The sequence below is a fragment of the Lasioglossum baleicum genome, chromosome 3, assembly GCF_051020765.1.
Source record: "Lasioglossum baleicum chromosome 3, iyLasBale1, whole genome shotgun sequence".
NCBI lineage: Eukaryota > Metazoa > Arthropoda > Insecta > Hymenoptera > Halictidae > Lasioglossum > Lasioglossum baleicum.
In genome coordinates, this window is record NC_134931.1 from 13,127,540 (window position 1) to 13,147,715 (window position 20,176).

At 41.9% G+C, this 20,176-nt stretch overlaps 1 protein-coding gene across 35 annotated transcripts in view; it reads left to right on the top strand.

Moving 5' to 3' along the window:
• The window catches only part of LOC143221949 (uncharacterized), a 291,787-nt gene that overhangs the window by 255,636 nt on the left and 15,975 nt on the right, over window positions 1-20,176 (top strand). For 18 of the 35 annotated variants that reach the window (XM_076447660.1, XM_076447661.1, XM_076447664.1 and 15 more), the window contains 6 exons: window positions 529-597; window positions 11,022-11,081; window positions 12,223-12,291; window positions 12,972-13,161; window positions 14,961-15,307; window positions 18,147-18,329. In XM_076447660.1, the coding sequence (XP_076303775.1) occupies window positions 529-597; window positions 11,022-11,081; window positions 12,223-12,291; window positions 12,972-13,161; window positions 14,961-15,307; window positions 18,147-18,329 (918 nt within the window). The remainder of the gene's footprint in view (window positions 1-528; window positions 598-11,021; window positions 11,082-12,222; window positions 12,292-12,971; window positions 13,162-14,960; window positions 15,308-18,146; window positions 18,330-20,176) is intronic. The other 17 variants (XM_076447668.1, XM_076447667.1, XM_076447652.1 and 14 more) reach the window with 3 other exon arrangements.

Below are 20,176 nucleotides of genomic sequence, written 5' to 3' on the forward strand. Positions count from 1 at the left end.
GATGTCGAAACAAATTTGAAGACGTCAAAGAAATTATTAGGTTGTCAACTAAGTTCGCGACCTCCACATTTTCTTAAAGAAAGTCATATATATATATATATATTTCTAAGCACGAGTGTTTTATATCAAATTAGTCGCAAAATTCAAGAGCTTTCTAATGATATACAGTTCAAAGATGGTTAACGATGGTAAGTGATAGACCATCGCTAACCATCTTCACTCCATGGGCTTTACTCAAAAACTTGGAGCTTGGGCGCCACACAACTTGAGTGAGATGTCGAACAGATGTCGAAAATGAATTTTTCTGCTTCCTGGAACTTCCATTGAAAAAAAGCCTGAAAATTGATTAAAATTAATTAATTCGGAAAATTGAAGCAGATAGGTTTGTAGAGCAAGAAAAAGACTTGCGAATGCATATGTAAAAATATGCAATTGCTTCACAGTTTTTTAATATTGGACCATACGACGTATTTTTGAAATGTAAACTCGCACGTAATTTAACAAAACGGTTTTGTTTATTTATTCCAGCTGGAGCCGCTTCTGAAGAAACTAACCAAAGGTCCAGTTCTGCACACAATCGCCACTCTCTCACGAAGGGTAAGTATATCAATCAACGATCGGTGTATAGGTGTAGAAATAGCACAAGCGTAATTAACCCTCGAAACAAAACGGATTCTGGGTCCTTCCAGGCCCAAACTTACGTTTCAAGTTATCTCACACTTTAAGAGAAGATTTCCGATTAAGCTATCACGCATATTGTATACTGTACTTCATGTACAGCAGTATTATTATTGTTTGAAAGATTTCAATTTCTTTGTAAAAAATCGAAATTATTCATTCTCCTGGATCGTAATGGGCCCAGAATCGGTTCGAGACGAGGGTTAAACGTTCCTTTCAGGCACACATAAACGTTGCAAATGCCACGACGCTTTCTTCCATCGTCCCGATTACATGTATTACAGGCTATCGTACAAATTGCGAACACCGTGCATGTCCGTGATCGTGTTAGTCGCTGAACGAATGATTTCGCATGCCGTCTCGAGAGTATCGTTTCCCTTTTGCCACAACGGCCGTTCGCGAAATGTTTAGTCGTCACGCGGGGACTCCGGTGTGAATTATTGAATATTCACGAATTTTTGTGAATGTATTTGAAACAATTATTCAGCCAGTATTTTGGAAGTCGTGGGGATAGTTTACTACACTGTTGTATTGTACAACAAAGAATTAAAAGTGATTGTTCAATTGGTACCTAGACCAGAGATCAAGAAATGAAAAATTGTCGAGTTGAGATCGATTTATATCGACAGCGTGCACTCGTCCAACGAATATCTAGCCCGCGCCAGATTGCGAATATAATTCCATGCTACAACATGCGTCGTAAAACGAGAAATGGATTTAATAACGTTTTAATCCCTTCCCTCGCACTTCGCTTACCGGGTCACGTGCGCTTCAAAAGCGGCCGGTTTAACCAACCATGGGAAACGTTCGTGAAATTGATAATAACGGGTGCATTTGTCCGGAAGGGTAACAAAAAGATCGGTGATCGGTGAGCTCTAAAATATCCGTTTCGCCAGAAGAAGCTCGAGAGAGAGAGAGAGAGAGAGAGAGAAAGAGCGATATATAGATCTGGCAGCCGTGTTTGAACACGCGCATTTCGAGGCTGATCCAACGATAGGTGAAGATGGAAACGCTTTCAATTGAACGCTCTCGTTTTATTGTATTGTTGGTTCACAAAGCGGAATGGGAACCGATGTTTTCCTTGTACGGAAAATAAAGTGTCTCCTTCCTTTGTATTCCCTATTGGGTTTGCTTCCAACAATTCTCAACTTAACACGTACTATGAAATATTATTTTCAACCGGGTGACTCGAGAAAATCGTTTTAGAATTTCTTCAATCCTATGTCTGTATTCCCATACAAGAACGAGTCTTATGAATGAGTAGACACATTAACAGTTCAGAATTGCAACACAATACATATACAGTATACAGTGAAACTTTCGGATGACGAAATAGTGTTTTCATTTTTCTTCAATCTCGGGTTGAGTGCCTACAATAAATGAGTAAATGCATTAACTCCAACATCCGTTGACACACGTCAACTAATTACTTTCGAAGGTGATTACCATCGAGGAAAGTCTCTGTTGAGAATTTACAAATGTGATTTTAATTACGTCTGCGAACACGTTCAGTGATTATGAAATTGTAACACGTAAAAAGGTTAAAGTACAGTAAAACCTCGGCCTGATTCCATCGGTGTGTTTTGCACAGACTTGTTTTTATCCCTGATGGTAAAACAGTTGCGCCAGGAATATATCCCGGCCTCCGACCGCCGAGAGTTAATAATAAAATGATAACTTTTCTGTGGAATTAAACTTCCTGGGCTTAACTTCGATTCAAAACATGTAGCTGCAGAAGTAGACAAAGTTATTAATTTATCGATTTTTCGACGTACGCACTCGGAAGACCTACTTCATTGTAACGAACTTTCGGCTTTAACGGATTCTGCTCACCCGAGTTGGTCCATTGTATCAAGATTTTGCGGTACTTGATAATTATTAAGTATTTATAGATTTAATTATTCCTCGAGTGAAATCTCGAATTCCGAATACAAAAAGCTGCCCAGATAATGGTGGACAGGCGCGAAATGTTCCGTGGAATACGAGACCCGGTTAAATTAGTGACAGAAATATTTAAGCAGGATCATAACATAATTGGCAGCGTATTTTGGCGAACATCAGCGAGGCGCGTTAAGCGTCAGTACAATTAAGCTGCGAGACCAGAAACAGAAACAAATTCGCGTAGGATCGTTGCACACGGGGCTTGCCCACCCCCTCGATTCCCTGGCTCGCTCGTTAAATATTAGTAGAACACTCCGGCGTGTCGCTGGGATGAGAAACCAGGACAATTTCGATCGTCAGCCACAGACTCCGGTGTGCCTCCATTAAAATGGAATACGAGCCACTCGACGCGTTTCGTTGAATCGCGGCAACGTGTCGCGAACGGTGAAACCGAATTCAACATGTCGGTGCTGCACGCTCTATGTGCTCGCAATAGAGGCGCTGCTCCATAATAGTTCAAGGCCACTCGGTGGCATTTAAACAACCGCCAGAATTTCGCGTTCCGCTTGGTCGGTCTCCTTTTCTTCCTTCCCCGGACCGTCGAGTGCCTTGTTGTCGCAATCGATTTTGAATGTATGCTCTACATAAGCACGCCACTCCCAAAAATTAAAGAACTCTGAATTACAATCGGAACACACTGTGTCTGTACTGATTTTAACCTTTAAACTAACCATCAAATAATTCAATTAATAAATTCAATATCAAATATAACTTTCACATTTTACTGAGTCTGTTTCTTTAGAATCGTAATGGCGCATTTAAAGCAAACAATTTTTTTAACGATATTGCAGGCGACGCGAAATGAAACTCTCCTCAAATAAAATAAATATTCTGATAATGAACGCTACAAATGATGGTATAGGAAGAAGAGACGCGTAAACTAAATATAACTTTCACGAGACCTGTGTCGCAGTAAAATTACCAGTGGAGCTGGCAGACTCGGTTCCGATAAGAAATCATCGATCTGAGCTCGGAGCCTGACAGCCACTCGACATTATGCATTATTTGAGGAGCTCGGTAGTATCGTGCCAATGAGCCGGACCCGGTGCTCAAGTATCAAGGATAGGGAAGGCCGGCTGAAGTGGAGAGCAGTCGACTCGAGAAGCGCCGCGAGGACAGTGAAATGGTAAGAACGGGTACGGCAAGGTAGATGGCAAGAACAGATTCCTATTGTTTTCCGACCCACTTCCTAACGCTGGAAGATTAACAACGTGTCCCTCGCCTCTATCTACTGACAGATTTTTCAACGCGCGACCCACAGGATGGTGCAATCCGCGACCTTGTCACGTGCAAAATGGTTCTCCGCGGACCGCATCCGACGGGAAATCTTCGGAAAATTTACCGGCCGCCCAAACGAGGCCTTTCAGCACATTATCTACCGGCGATTATATATCTCATAATTAGACAGCGGATTTTATGCATTTATGGCAAAAATGAGTAGCTATAATTAAAATAGTAAAAACATCAAAAGAATTTAATATCATTTCCAGCGTATTAAACATATTAAGAGAAAAAATTAATTTCTATTTCACACCAATTATTTTGCGTCTTTATGCAAATCTTTCAGCATATCCGCTGTCTACTAAAGGACTTCTTAATAGATCTTTCAATAGCCATTTCAATCGTGAACGTAAAAGTCAACCATAGTAATGTAAAGAACAATATCGTACGTTATTACTGGGTAAAACAATATTTTGGACTTTCTTTTCGGTAGAGCACAATTACTGAAACTCCTATTTCCTAGGAGAACAACCAGTGCGTGCGATAGTAAATCGAGCGGCAAAAAAAGGCACTTCCCAGCGACAGCAAAGAAACGACAAAGAGCGCGTTTTGCCAGCCGCGCGAGCCTATTGTTGTTGCCAATAGGAACGCGGCTGGCTGGTTGCGTTGCACAGCATTGCAGGCAGCATTCCGTGACGCGACGTTACAACCCGTGACTTAGATCTTCGGGGGACGGGAAATCCACGTGTGCACACAAAAGCCCTTTTCCAATTTTTCTCGCGGCGCCTGTTCCGGCCTCCGACCGCAGCTCCGGCGAGAATACTATCGCCGAAATTGTTTCTTACAACAACAGACGCTCGAAAATTCACCGAGGAGAAATGGGAACGAAGGCGAAAGAAATAAGTCCCAGGCGCCAGGAGAATACGTATGCTTCCGGCGATAGGTCAGCGGCGAAATTTTCCGAGAGAATTCGAAATCACGGTCCGCGCATTCGATAGTCGCACCCTACGGTGGACCGTTTCTGTAACATGCTACATACTCTGTTCGAAAAGTTCGTAAAATCACATCAACAAAATTACCGTACACTATCCCCTTCAAGCTACAGCAATCTAAGAAAAACCGTTCGTACTGTTTCTTAGATCGTGTAGTTTTACTATTTTCTGGAAAACTAAATTGGATCAGTAGTGCTTAACCTTTACATAGCAGTAGTCCAATACTTCGCTAATAATCTCTGAGAGTTAGTTTAAAACACTGCATTCCAGATCGCAGAACATTCCATTACCGTTCGTTTCCGCTCGGTGAGATCGCCTAATCGCTCTGGAAAATATTAATTTGCCCTTTACCGTGTCCCGTTTTCGATCGTAAAGCTTCTTAATAAGTGATTTCAATTTAGTAATCCAAGGACGAAGAGATTCACAGATCCGGCAGATTAAAACGAACTTTTGATTGGGCTTATCGCCGACGGAAAACGCCGCGCCGGTACGGACGATAAAGAGCTAGCTAGTTCGATCAGGTAATAAGTTTGCAATTGGAGATTGCCGGTCGTAACCATTGAACGTTGGACGGTCTCGTTGAAACTCTAAATCTGCAGCTCGCCCTAGAGGATAAGGAAGGGAGTGGCCTGGCGAAATGGCTGAAACCATCGCGATCCAGGGCTCTCCGCCGACAATTGGGTTTCTTCACGGTAAAATTTCAATTCCGACGCGGCCTACGAAGCCAGATGAAAAGGCTGGATTTCCATTGTTTCCCGACTCACTTCCAGGCGACGGAAGATTAACAGAGCCAACGTGTGTATATCCCACCGCCGAGGGCCTCTCGCCGTTTTTCGAGCGTTTTCGCGGGAAGCGGGACCCATTGTGGCTCGAGACCGCTGTAATTTAAATCATCGTCCAAAGATTTTTCCACTGAAAATTCTTTTTCACTACCCTCTCGCTCTCTCTCTCTCTCTTTTTCCCCTCTCCCTCTCCACTTCTCTCCTTTTATTTTTTGTTCGCCTCTCTCGGCCCCGTGTAATCATCTTGAAGCAGGCACGCGCGCGCGCGCGGTCTCATTTATTCGTAAAATGAGTCCTTCGAATTTTTTTTAAATTTTCTCTCTCGTTTTTTTTTTGTTTGCCGAGGATTTAATTTAGGTTGGAAAACGTATTGATTCGCGTAACGCGCAATCGAGGTTTCTATTTTGCCCGCGAAACTGGAGCGTCTGTATTAATTACGTTCGCGCTTACCGCGCCTGTCGCTTTCAGTATTTTTTTTCCCCCTCCACCCGCTCCTGCTCTATCGAATTCGCCGATGCAGGCTCTCTGCCATTCGGCTCTTTCGTTTCGTTGACAACCCTCCTTCCTTTCAGCCCGTCCGACAGAACTTTATATCCGTAACGTCGAAACGCTTTCACCCTGTTTTCACGTCTCGCAAACACGATCGCCCTTTTCTCTCCTTCTCTCTCTCGCTCTCTCTCTCTCTCTCTCTCTCTCTCTCTTTATTTTTGCCTCTGTCATTGTCGGTTCTACGTCGGGTTCTCTTGCTTAGCGTCGTCCTACCGTTCCCCGTCCGATTCCACATCCGCATTGCTAATGAAACGTCCAATTACCATCAACGGTCGCTACGAGGCGAACCAACGGTTCCTCCTCTTTTGCTCTCACACTTTTTCCCTCTCTTCTGACATTTGCAATCAGCAACCGGAAACAACATCGGCAGGTAGCACCGTCAACCTTCCCTTTACCCGTCGTCCTCTGGAAACGACCGACTCGGCTGACACGAGCACCTACCTCGTTTTCTATCCTCTTACTCTCCTTTTTTTTTACCTCCTCCTCCCCCCTCTCTCCCTCCGTCGCCCACAACCTTTCTTTAAAGCGTCGACGTCGCGAAAGTAAGTCACATGAATCTCCATTAACGGGTACGTGAAAGCAGCATGTAATTAGTAATCGAACGAAAATTCCAATTTCTCGTCCACCCGGCTCCTGTAATTGATACCAGGGTCTTCGTCGGGTCGATTATGCTCCACTCTTTCGCTTTGATTCGAAACGTTCGTTCGCCAGTGATGTTTATCATAACGATCGGTCAAACTTTCACACAGGAGAGCAAAAATTTTCAACTTCTCTGAATGTACTATTATACAACTCGACGAAAACGTGATAAAACTTTAAATTCTAGTGCGAGGAATCCAAGACCTAACCCAGACCTAGCGGAGCCTGGAAACCAATATGGCAGCGTTCTAACCTCTCAAACGCGCTTGAGATCGAGCAACTTTACTCGTGTATAACTTTTAAACGAGTGAACTCCTCACACTTATATTTCTCGCAGTAGAATTTAAAGTTTTATCGTTTTTGCCAATTTGTGTTTATGCCACGGTCTCCTAGTATCTCTCCAACGAATGTATTTAAAGCCACCAGAGTGGCTTTAGATTCAAATTCGCTTGTAGTTGATCCGCCGTGACCTTGCGTAACTGTCATTACGAATTATTAAATTTCACAGAATGTTCACTTTCATAATGTCCGTTTTAATATTAGTATTTTAATGTTCAATGTTAATATTCCTTTAACACAGATATTATTTCACTGCATATCAAACAAACAGCACTTTTATTCATACATCTAAAAATAAACTGCCGATGTTTGTCTTCAATTTTGTGTTTTTGAGAATCTGAGCTCATGGCAAAATACAGAAATAGTCGGTCGTTATACGAAGAATGTGCTTTTTGGCGCAGTTCAGCGATAACCATCGAATACTAATCGAAAATTGTGGACAAAGGCGCCACATCGGATCTCGGCGGGCCGCAGGAATTATGCTGCTGGGCTAAATGCGGGCCGCGGGTTGCACATCTCTCTCACTGAACTATAGCATACAGGAGCAGAGTAGAAATTCATTTCCTAATTTAATCATTTAAATAATTTGAGATACACTGATATTGACTCATTTCTCTTATGAACGCATAAAATCTGTCTAATAATATCCAATTGTGCGGAGTATTGCTTACCTTATAAGAACAAATAAATGCATCAAACTTGTTACCGACAATCGGCACAATTTACAGTATCATATATGCGTTCGAAATACCTTCGGATGGCGTAATTGACCAGCGCCGGAATTCCGTGTTTCTCGCGTTTTGTACGAGAGGATCGCTGTTGGACCGCGATCTCGTTCTTAGCAAAGTAGATCCGCTCGTTGCTTTCCTCAGTTCCCGTAATTATACACGCAGACGCTCGCGTTGAACGCCCATTCGTGGCCATTCGTTCTCCAATTATCAATTATCCGTGACGTCAAGCCAGCCGCGCGTTTTTCCCCGACGCGACGACATTCGCAATCAGTTACCGGAAGCGACGTCGCCGGGAAAAGCACGCCTCCTCTCGTCGGGAACGAGAGAGAGAGAGAGAGCAGAAGCACACACGTACGCGAGCAATGTCGAAAATAAGCGAGCCGGCTCGCAATTACCGCCGGTCGTTTGCGATTCGCGGGACTGTATCGTTAACGAAACCGCGACCCTCGCCCATTGACTGCGCGTTTCCCCGGTTTCGTCGAAAACACGGCAGAACAGGGGCTTCAACCACTTCTCTCACGGCGAAAAATCAGTATAAGGTAATTTCACAGAAGTTGTCACGAGGTTTCTTATTAATACTAAACCTACCACCGCCTGTCTAATGACCGGTTTCTGGTGTTTCATTTTACAATTATTGAATTATAATGATGCTTTCACTGGAAATGATTATACACATTTTTGTATCCAACCACATATTACAATGAAAATCACAGAAAATCTGTATAAATTCAGTCGTGTCGTTTTTATAAGGCAAGTGTCAGACTCCGAAAAGAATATTTCAACTGATTTTCCATATCTCCTTTGCATTCTCTTTTTGTTTTCCGAAGCGAAAGGAAACTATCTGAAATATGAACCAGCAGTAAAGATATAATTACTATATAAAGGCATTGAATGATGACAGTCACAAAATTACTTTTAAACCGCAGCATAATCTACAATCTTTCTATAAATGTCTTCATATAATGGCGAGACGATTTCTACTCTCATTAAGATTCCAACAAGCGTGTGGCGGTACCATTATCGCGTACTCTTCAACGGGAAAAATTCAAGTTCTCCTTCAGTGATAGAGAATAATGGGAGGGCGATTACAAGGAAGTGAGAGAAATGAATTAATTCACGTCAATTATTTTAGCAAGTCTCCATTAAAAATATGAAATTTGACTGGGATTCATATTATTAATATGGCTTACTACGTGTACAAATAGTGGCGTTCATTTAGCTCAAGAATTTCATGTATTGTGGAATTATTCTGACCGCATAACGATCTCCGATTACTGTTGAATACCGTTTTGTTGAGTCACGTCCATTAATAATGTACGACAGTATGAAATATATCGACCGTCACAATAACTGTCCACTCCACTCGTGTTACAACTTGCGAGTGACGTGAATGTATCGTTAGCAGCAAAACCGCGTCACTCGGCCATCGACAGCGCTTTCCCATAGCTTTTCATGGTGAAACTCTAGCTTCCTTATCTGCGGTAACGACATATTATTCACCGCGAAAAGGCTCCCGAAAATATACATAATGGTCGGTTCTTAAATTTCGTTCCATTTTTCCGCACAGTTTCCCCGCAGTAATTCTCCGCGATTTAAGCACCGCTTTGAAAAAGAAGATTAGGCTGCTCCTAGAGTCGCGTGTAATTCATACCGATTAAGATTGCACGCTTGAAATGTTGCCGCAGATGCAAATCTGCAGTTGGACCTATTGCCGCAGTAGTTGTTAGAGAAATATGCGGCTATTCGAGTAATCTTCGTCCGCAGTAGAAAATTTATGAGTGTATATTGTATCTTTTCCTTTAATTTTCGTAAAATCTGTAGTTTGAATAGTTTTTTTTTAGTAGAATCTTGATATATGGTGTTTAGGATGCTGATCTACTGCACGAGTTTACCAAACAATAAACGAATACAAATGAAAAATCGATTAACTGCCTTTCGAGCTTTCTGGTATTTTACTTCTAAAGCAGTTCATTGAAGCTCTTTACATTCAGAATAAATTTCCTTAATAATTAGGCTGACCATCGCTGAACGACAAACAATTTTTAAATGCATACATTTTTCTTAAGATTTGTTATATAGAGCAGTTGATCGATTTGGCAAATGGGCAGCTCAAATATAGCATTAAAAGTGATCTTGAATGTAGTACATTTTATTGGGAATGAATGAATAAAGGGAGGTTGCTCAAAAATATGCAGAAAGACTTTTCGATCTTCTCAACATGTAAAATCATGCAGTAACTACGAGACGGCTTTAAATATCTGTTAACACAGATGCAACACTAACTCCGCAAAAACATTAAGGGGGTATTCTGACTTTGAACGCCATGTTTTAACAATTTTTTGCATTAGAATTTCGCAGACACATCTATAAGTATCTGAAGTACATACATACATTATTTTTTTAGACGAAAGGAATCAAAATTACTTGAGTTGTGTATATTAGATGATTGCATAAGTTCGTGCCCGATTTGAAAATAAAATTCAATGGTTAAATTTTAAAGATTGGTTAACGATTTGGTTAAATTACAATTAAAAAATCTTCTACAATTAGAAAATAATGGTGACTATGTGTATAAATGATTAGTGAAGTTGTATTCTTCAAAATTGAACCATTGAATTTTATTTTCAAATCGAGCACGAACTTACGCAATCGTCTAAAATTTTGATCGAACATGATTTTGAATTCAGATTTTCAAAATATTTTTCCCGTTCTAAAAAATAATGGATTTAAGTAACAGTACGTGCGCTGAAGATCCTCTCAAAATTTCAAGTCGATTGGTCAACTGAACCCTGCGACACCATGGCAATAGTTAAAAAAGAAATGTGGTTTCGAGTAAAACGGAAATACCCTCTTAAATAGGAAATCATCGTGGCGTTTCGGGTCGGGAGTAATAGCAGTACAATGCGATTACAAAAAACTTTCGGAACGTGAAATTGCGCGAGATAAAGTAACGGCGATTTTGTAAATTGATACAGTGTCGCGCCGTTGAAGCGTTTTTGATCGCGCGTTAACGACGTCGCTCTCGTATAATCGAGTCCGGAACGGTGCCAAAATTCTCTCCGGGGCTTAATGAACGCTGGGTACGCGTATCTGGCCGTCGCTTAAACAAAGAGTCCTGCAGGAACGAATTTCAAATTTATCTTCCGCAGAACAAACGATGCACTGGTTCGCCCAAATAGGAGGTGACGAGGCCGCCGCCGACTCGTCAGGTAATAATCAGCCTGGTAAACAGGCAGTGTGTTTCGTCGAGCTGGTCGCGATATTTGCACGAAGTTTAATGCCACACGCGTAACGAATGCGTATTAATACTTTAATCCCCTGTCGAAATTGGAAATGACCGCATCCGATTGGTCGCGTGGATCTGTTCACACGGGCAGCTCTTTCTATTTGCGTGCGTGCGTTGCGTTTGCGTCTACCATTTGCGTGTGCGTGTGTTTATGTGCTTTGTGCCTCTATGCAGTGTGTATTCTAATGTTTGCACGCAGCTACATACAAATTTGTTTCGTGTGTTTCTTTGAAGCTTTGTCGATTGAACAGCGCTAACACAGTTTGATCTGCGCGAGACACACTTTCATCCACTAATCAAGTCCTTATTAAACGGTATATTGGAGTCTTGGAAAACTCTTGGAAGAATCGTGGAAACCTTCGATTAAAATCGCCTCTCGTGTCTCTCTGTCGCGTGCCATACTTTTCCAGAAAAATGCAACGGCCTCCTTTTCTGCCCCATTTTTTATAATCGCATTATTACGACAGCTGAGGAAGAAGTATCGAGATGCTCCAAGGCGCCTGTCTTGTACATTGCGAATAAAATCGGCGAGGGAATTTGTAGAAAAAGAATTCGCATCGAAAAATTGATTATAGGCGTTATGGGTCAATGATTAGGGGAAGGTGCAGATGTACAACTTTTTTCCTGAAAATACTTGCTTTATCTGTTCCCATCGATGCTTCTAATATTAAAACATTTTTTCAAACAAAGTTTCACGGTTCGTGTTTTAAATAGAATCGATTTGAAAGTTCTAGAGTAGTTTCATGATGAAAGTACACCACGATGTACTTTGTTAATATGGAGATTAGCTGGATGGATCGGTAATAGCAACTGAATATCACATTAATTTGTGCCAAGGTATGGGCGAACCTGGCATTTTCCAAGGAAGCTTGACACGATTCTTCTACGATTTGTTTTTTCGATCGCACGGCGCATGTTTGATCGACGATTTCGCATTTCCGCGGTGACACCGAGTGTGTTCGCAGCCGCATGCTTGCAGTGTGCCGATGATTACGCGAGTTTTCCGCCGGTAATACCTGAAATCTCACGTGCGTACGCACATGTTCTCGCTTTCTTCTCGACAGATGTGAAACGACGCCGAAGTCTCTACGACGAGGACTCCCTTGACGGCGATCCGCATAACGAGACCGAAGGTATCACCTTTTCAAGGGCATTGCTGCGACTAACTTACCCCCCGTTTTCTCTCGAGAATACAGGGTTTAGGAATGTGTCCGTTAAAACAATACGAATGCTGTATTGCTCCGATGAGTTCGTTTACCGTTGTATCGCGTAGAACGTTCTCTCGGTGGTTCGCTGTCTACACCTTCTTTACTGAACTCTTTCTCACATGTATCTAAAACCATTAATACGAACGTGAAATCAACATTCGTTTCAATAACTTACCGTAGCGTACTCTGTAATTACAATCGACGAGTTCATTAAAGAATTCGAGTCTGCACGATCCGCTGTAAATTGCTGAAACGAGAAATCTAGAAACGACGTGTTTACGATTCAAAGTCGATTAATGCTGCAAGTGTAAATTGAAATCCGGGGGTTTGCTGATTGCTCGAAAATGAGAATGAATTAAATAAATGACTCGGGTATCGCGAATCATTTTGGCGCGCGCGTTTTACGATCGAATCGATCAAGAGAGACACGGCTGCACGTTACGCGGTAGCCAGTGAACCACCGGGCGTGAGCAATTAACGGGTGTGCAGTGTTTGAAATAAAATAATAAAAAAAAAAATCTATAAAAAGACTAGAAAAAGAAATAACAAACAGAAGGAGCACTGTGCGGCGGGAGGCACTAATCGATTTCCACGGTTGTTCCCAGGACGGGAGTCGTCGGGAAGCGCGAAAGACGTGGACAGGGCGAAGCTCGTCCGCGAGAGACAGAACGAAGAGCGACAGCGGAAGTTGGAAGAGCTGAGACAGCAGGCCCTCGCCGCGCAACGCTTCCGGGAGCAGCGAGAGGAGGAACGACGAAGGCGCATCGACGAACTCAGATCGCGTGACAACGACAGGTTTGTGTCTCGTCTTTCTTTCTTTCCCTTCTTTCCCCTTTCTTCATTTCCAGCTCACGAGTGGAAATTACGGGGCGACCTTAGCCGGGACCTCTTGACACGTGGGAAGAAACCGTACTCTGTGAATTACGGTATTTCCTTACTCGCGTGCTCGACCGTCCCGGCTCGCCGTGATTGATAGTTGTCTTTAACTTTCTGTTTTATTTCACCTTTTCTTCTTTACTTGAAAATTAAGGAGAGATTGTTCACTTGTTGGACCCTTGCAGGGATACTTTACAGGATTTTATGACAGTCAATAAGTGAATGCTTATTTACAATCTCAAAACTGTAAATTTAGTGTTTCAAGCATAAACAAAGATGTCGTCCACACTATAAAAATTTATTTATGTTGGAGTGATGTAAAGTTCCATGTAACCAGAGTTATGTAGAAAGTGGAGTGCGAGTAATTGAAGGCTAAGAGTGAATTAAACATTAACAGAAAGGTAACCGTAAAATAAAATTGATCAATCAAGTGCGTGTATTACGAAAAATACTTTTGAAACAATCTAATATAATAGGGATGATTGCTTGGCTACAAAGAGAAACAAAATAAAGAAGGAAAGGAGAATATTTATAACAATGACTACGAAGTGGAAGCACATAAGTTCAGGTAGTAAATAGTAGTTGGAGATATGTTATCAGTGAAACCTTTCATATAGCAGATTGCTTGCCTTATTAATTGCACGAACCTCGACGCGTGCATGCACTTTCGGTACTGTTCCTGTACAAATATCAAGGTTATAGTGTACACGAAGCAACGACGTGTTGCGATGACATGACAACAGGGGGTTAGTATTCGAATGAACAGAAAGCAGTGTATGGGAGATATATAGCTCACAAATAAAGTGTCACGCGATAATTATGAGGGCTACAGTGAGAAGCTATAATAAAAGAGTCTGTGAAATTTTGCGAAATAAAGTGGAACACGATTTCCATATAGCAGTCAATGATTAAGGATCAGAGGGTTAATAGGTCTTGCACTCTATTTAATACGTTCGCTACCGGCGTCGTGCATGCGTGTCGATAATAACAATTTCATATTTCACGCAAGGAAAATCAAAGTAATTGTGTACATATCGTTATTTAAAATTGTAATGCCTAGCATGACTCAGAGAGTTTGTAACTATTCCTGTGACAATATCTTTTTGATATTTTATAGGAGAATATATATTGAACAGTATGTTAGGGTGAAGTTGTCTAATACGAGGCCACAATTTATTTCTGTGATAGAATACTTGAATGTTGTAGCATTTTCAAGTAGGTTGCAAAACAATACAATAAAATTTTCAACGCGACTCGGAACAACATTGATGTGTCTTAAACGCTGTTTACGAGATTACGTGTTCTATGAGTTAATAAGTTGACTTGGTTAATATGATGCGGGGCTAAACGGTTTCACCGTCGCAGAGAAGTCAGCGAATTTACCGCGACACCTGCATAAAGTTCAGCCACGACGGAATCACTCTGTGTCCTTTGGAAGAGGAGAAAGCCGTGCGAACGTACAGTACCGCTAAAAAATATCGCGTCTCTTTTGGGGCTCGCGGTTTAGAGAAGCAAAATAAGTAAATCACGTTGTAATCATATTCTCTCACAGCTGTGCAGACTTTTGTAAAATATGATTTATTATTAAAGGAGTAAAATAATAAAGGATTATTATATTATTACATAAGATAGTATTGTTCAACTGTTATAATTGATATATTGTTTAACTGCTCAAAGGTGTGTACGCCTAAATACATTTGCTTGCCTCGCAATTTCAGACGAAACCAAGTCGAGGAAAGAAAACGGTTGATATGCGAGGCGGAAAGGGAAAGACGGGAGGCCATCCTCCGGAAGAACCAGGAGCGAGAGGCTCGCATAGAGGCAAAGAAGAAGAACGAGAGGTCGCACATCGTGTTCGCGTTCGGAAGTTCTACGCCGAGGATGCTGGAGCCTGCCGACACCGGTGGCTCCACTTTCTGGGGAACTCGTAGAGCAACCTCTACCACTAACGTGATGATGTTCTCGGCCGCTCAGCCACTGACGAGGAGATCCTCCGAAAGGGAGCTCGATGGTAGCAAGAAGCGAGCCACTTCCGCTGGTGGTCTGGACCGGAAACTCGGCGAAGGTTAGTGACCAAACACAAAATCTTTCAGAACGCGTCTATCTCGATGTTCTTCAGCAGGCATGCTGATAAAGTGACCCGCGAGACATTTCTCTTTCTTTGCCGCTGCGCTTAACGACCACCTGATATCAATAGAATCTGACGATCGTATTTTTCGTCGTACATCTTGAAAGGGTGGACACAATCGCTAAAGTTGGGAAAAATCCGTGAAAATCAACTTTAAGGGCTGTCTTTACCCTTTTAATATGGATGATGGCTGAAGAATGTCTCGCGGGCCACCTTATCCAGTACGAATTTCATTGTAACTCGACGACCAGCCAATCGATGTTGAATCGTGCGAGATCGGCACTTGCGACAGACGTGAAAACGAAGGGTTGACACTGATCATACGTTCCGTTAATGGCTTACAACGAGCTCAGTCGATGCTGGCAGAGATACAACTTACAGCAGTGTGAAGCGCTTTCCAACCGGAATGAGCAAGACAAAAGGTTTCCTGCCAACCGCCGCGGCTTTTAATAAAATTTTGCGGTGCTTCCTGGGCGAAATAGTGGTTATACATATTCGTCATGTAGAAATGTTTTTTAGGGGAACATTGTGCTCCAATTCTAGCCTCTTCAAATGTACACTTGTGGCTCTTTTGTTGTCCTCAGTTCGCGCCGCTTTTGTTTTCGTCATATCGTCATAGCAATTAGTATTCTCTCGATTTTATTATATTATTCTGTTGCGTGGAGTTGCGCAATGGGGGGAAATAGATAATACAGGATGAGATAATAGAATACGCACTATGAATAGAGGAAATATTAAATACGTGCAAATATTACGAATATTAGAAATATCATTTTTGACGAGCACTCATTAATATATATCAGAGTTGGGCATTAATCGATTAAAATTTTAGTCATGATTGATTAATGTGTACGATTAAAAAAAGAAATCATCGAAAAAAACATAAAAGCACGTAAACAGAGTTTTTATTATATACATATAGACCAAATGACAATACAGTTTACATTTTTTTTCAGTATTCATACAGTTTTGATTCCGTATTTCATTTCGAAATTTCAGTAATAAATCATTAATCAATTATCCGATTGACGATTAATAATCGTTAATCGCAATTAACGACTAAGCTAGGAGATTAATTGTTAATTGCGATTAACGATTCAAGTAGAAATTTAGTCGTCAGTCGTTGATTAAATTTTTGCCCAACTCTGATATAGTATACAAATTATTATTTCATTTTGATTTTATACAATTTGCAGAAATAAAACTTTTGTTCTTTATTTTTATTTTTTAAATGCGACAGGTGCATATAAGCTACATACGTGTTTTATATATGGGCAAATGATATAAATTGACCGAGCACAAGAGTTCCCGAGAATGCCATAATCGGACCAGTCCGTCAGCATCGTTACCCTCCCGAGATGTTTGACGTCTGTCGTCAGTGTTCACCGTGCAAGAATAGAGTCAGGGTTGCGAGTTCGTGTAAGAATCGTTAGTGAATCGTGTCGTTGGTGTGAGAGAGACAATTCTTGTTCCACGTTGGCATCGGATAGTCTCAGAAAACTACTACCGCCGCCGCGCCGGATTGAAAAGCGCAGCAAAGCGAAGGCCGCTTCTTTTCTCACTGCGTTCTTTTTATATCACACAGCGCTTCTAGTTCGATATAGTTACGCAATCGATGCCGCAGTGCGTAACGCATGGATGCACATCGTTCCAGAAAACTATACAGACAAGCGAACGAGACTCAACATTCGCTTATTCTGTGCGCTGTTACCGATCATTTATTTTTTTTTATTTTTTTCGTTACAATTTCAGATTTGTTCGCTAGCGTTTTGCCGGCAAGCGTCGTTATACGATCCTCGGAAACTTCGGCAAGTGTACACACGCTCGCCGGAGTTTCGCGGACTTGGAAAAAAGTTGCGGCGCTTCCACCCTTTTCTCGTAACATATCTACACATCGATCACCAACACACGACCCATGATACTTTACACGACTTCTACCATTGCTCATGGACCGAAGCTTCATAAAGCATGAGTCGATCCTCTAGCGTTGTCGTTAGACTGCGGAGTTTCGCATTTATCGTAACTCCGACCGGCTGAGTTTAAAGTCTGTGTCTCTTCTCTTTGAGAAGAACTATCGATAAAAAGAGCATATTTTTATTCGCTTCGGAAGATCTTGCGTAAAAGTCCGCAGTCTAGTTATTTATCGTGTTACGTTGCCGTATTTCGTACTGTACACACCATCCCCGGATTTTCTGTTTCACGTTCAGTTTACCATTTGATTTTGTTACAGCCAACGATACTCATCAATACTTTCGACAACACGCGTCAAACATCATATACTGAAAATATTCGAGAGATTTCTTTTCGTTCGCCGGGTTACGTTCATTTGCTAGCATAGTCCATCCTCATGTACACATGAGAAGCACCTCATCTTCGCTCTCCGACTTCCCGGTAATCCGAACACGTATATACGAACTCCGAGCGCCAGACTACATAGAGAGAATTCGTAGCGCGAGATGTGCCCGAGTAAATGTAATAAACTAGAGAATATTACCACGACCGCAGATAGATATCCTTTTGGTAATTAAGATCCCTTTGCATCCGCTATTACCCGTACTTACCGGTGGTGGCTCTGTCAGGCGGATTGTATTTTTACAGTATCTGTGAATCGCACTTAATCTAACTCACGCTAATACTTACCCCGCCGTAACTCCATGACTTTCTGTCGAACCACGTGATCCCGAGCTCCCCCGAGAGAAAGACAAACGCAATTAAAAAAAAAGAGAAGGAAGAAGGAAAGTGGCTAATGTTGCAGCGTTCAATGGTTTGTTTGCAGATATGAGAATGTCCTCGTCCATGTACGAGGTGTTCAATTGGAATTCTAGCCCCGATCCTCCCTTAACCCCCGGCAAACATAAGAGAGCCAGCCTCTCTCTGCCTCCTACAACTGACATCTTTGCCATCGATGATAAGTCCGATAGCGACACTAGGCGTCCGATGATTCAGCGGGCTGCCAGTGGTGAGTCCTGAACTCCTCGAGCGAAAGCGAGGAGCCTGCAACACGGGGAGATTTGTTCTGTTGTCCCAGAATGAGCTGTCGACATACATACATATCCTTGTGTCTTTCTCGTTCGTTAGCACACAAGCGGGATTATTGCTCTCTTGCAAGCATGTCACGTTCGTTCAACGCACCGACGAGCTCCCGGAACGCTCTTAGAAAAGTCGACCGAACGCGCTCGTCGGCCGTTCCACGAAGCTGTGCGACGTCGATGCCAACTATCGCGGCTTAATTACACATTTAATATTTTTATCATTTCCTTTACGTTTTCTTTTTTTTTTTTTGTTTTTACTTAACCTCTTGCACTTTACGGTCACAGCGTTGCGACCTTCTTTGTCGTTCAGGATTTCCTAGAACAGGTCTGGGCGACGCTGACTCCCGGAACAGATGTTGCTGCTACTCATCTGTCGGAGTGGACGTGATGGGGACTGTCTTACCGAGCAAGAGAAGGAGAGCAGCAGCCACATCTGTTCCTCGAGCCAGCGTCGCCCAGGCCTGTCCTAGAAGAAAGAGAAAACGAATTTTACTTTGGTTTAAAGGAAGTTAATAACGTTTACTGTGGATTGTGTACGAAACCGTATAGTGCAAGGGGTTGATCGAGGAATTTTGAACATCGACGCCGCAAGCTGACGTAATTAGTTGATCATTTGCATCCAACGCTATTCGAGAATTCGTACACTAACAATACTAACACTTTTACGTATACACTGTAATGGGCTACTTACTAACCATCATTAGATAAGTGTTGTCCTACTAGAAGGCGTGCAACATTTAACTGTTCCTCCTCTTAATACGTAGCGTTGTTGTCTTTAGTGTTCTACCGTACGATTAGTCTCGTTCAAGATCAGATAGACGACGAGAAGCTGAGGTGCCTCGATTTTCGTTCGATCGATACATGATAGGAGAATTTTCTATGTTTCCGTGACGTTTGCATTACCATTGTGAAGCACAAGCATACACCCATATCATTCGCAAACTTTTCACATTGATGGCTTATTTGTTTTATCATTTCAAGCTCGAATTCAATGAAATTGCACACGGACATTCGAACGCGTCGAGTACGCGCGTCCCTGAACTTTATACGACCGATTCGAAGGAGTCGAATGCGATGAAACCGGTTACTTTTGTAGCGAGTCGATCCATTGATTCTACACTTACACACGAAAAGACATTTTGCATGCACAGGGTTTTCTGCTTGGTGGTTTTCCTGCTTTGCCGATCGAAAAACGATGCTTTCGGAATTCTTTGAAACGAAGTTAATCAATGATAAGTATCCTAGGTTATGGTGGTACAACCGGAGCGCTTTACAACAAACACATGTTTACGTTTGGCATACAATTAGTTGGTGTAGTTGGCTAGTATAGAAAAACCTAAGGAATAATAATCTGTATGAATGCGGCTATCCTCTCAATCAGAGTCAATCAGAAATAAGAAGATGGCCCTGTGAAATAAACTTTTCATTCTTATAAGTAGATTGTGAATTTTTGTGCTAAATAAGATACGGGAGCTACAGAGACGTTTATTTATTTTCTAAATAACTTCAATAGAGGGAAGAAATGCTACAAAAGTACGATTGAATTCTTTAAATGTTTCTGCTATCTTGCATTCGATCTGTTCATTTTTATCATAAATTTCAGTTGAAAGTGCGCTACGTTTCAAAGCTTGCACAGAGTATATAATTTTCGGAAAGTAATATTTTACGTTTATGTATTTGTAATATGAGTCGGTAAGGAAATGCAGAGAACCAGAATTGATTTTTTGATGCCGTCAAAGTGGGGAGACTCTACCGACCGGTTTGCATGTACAAT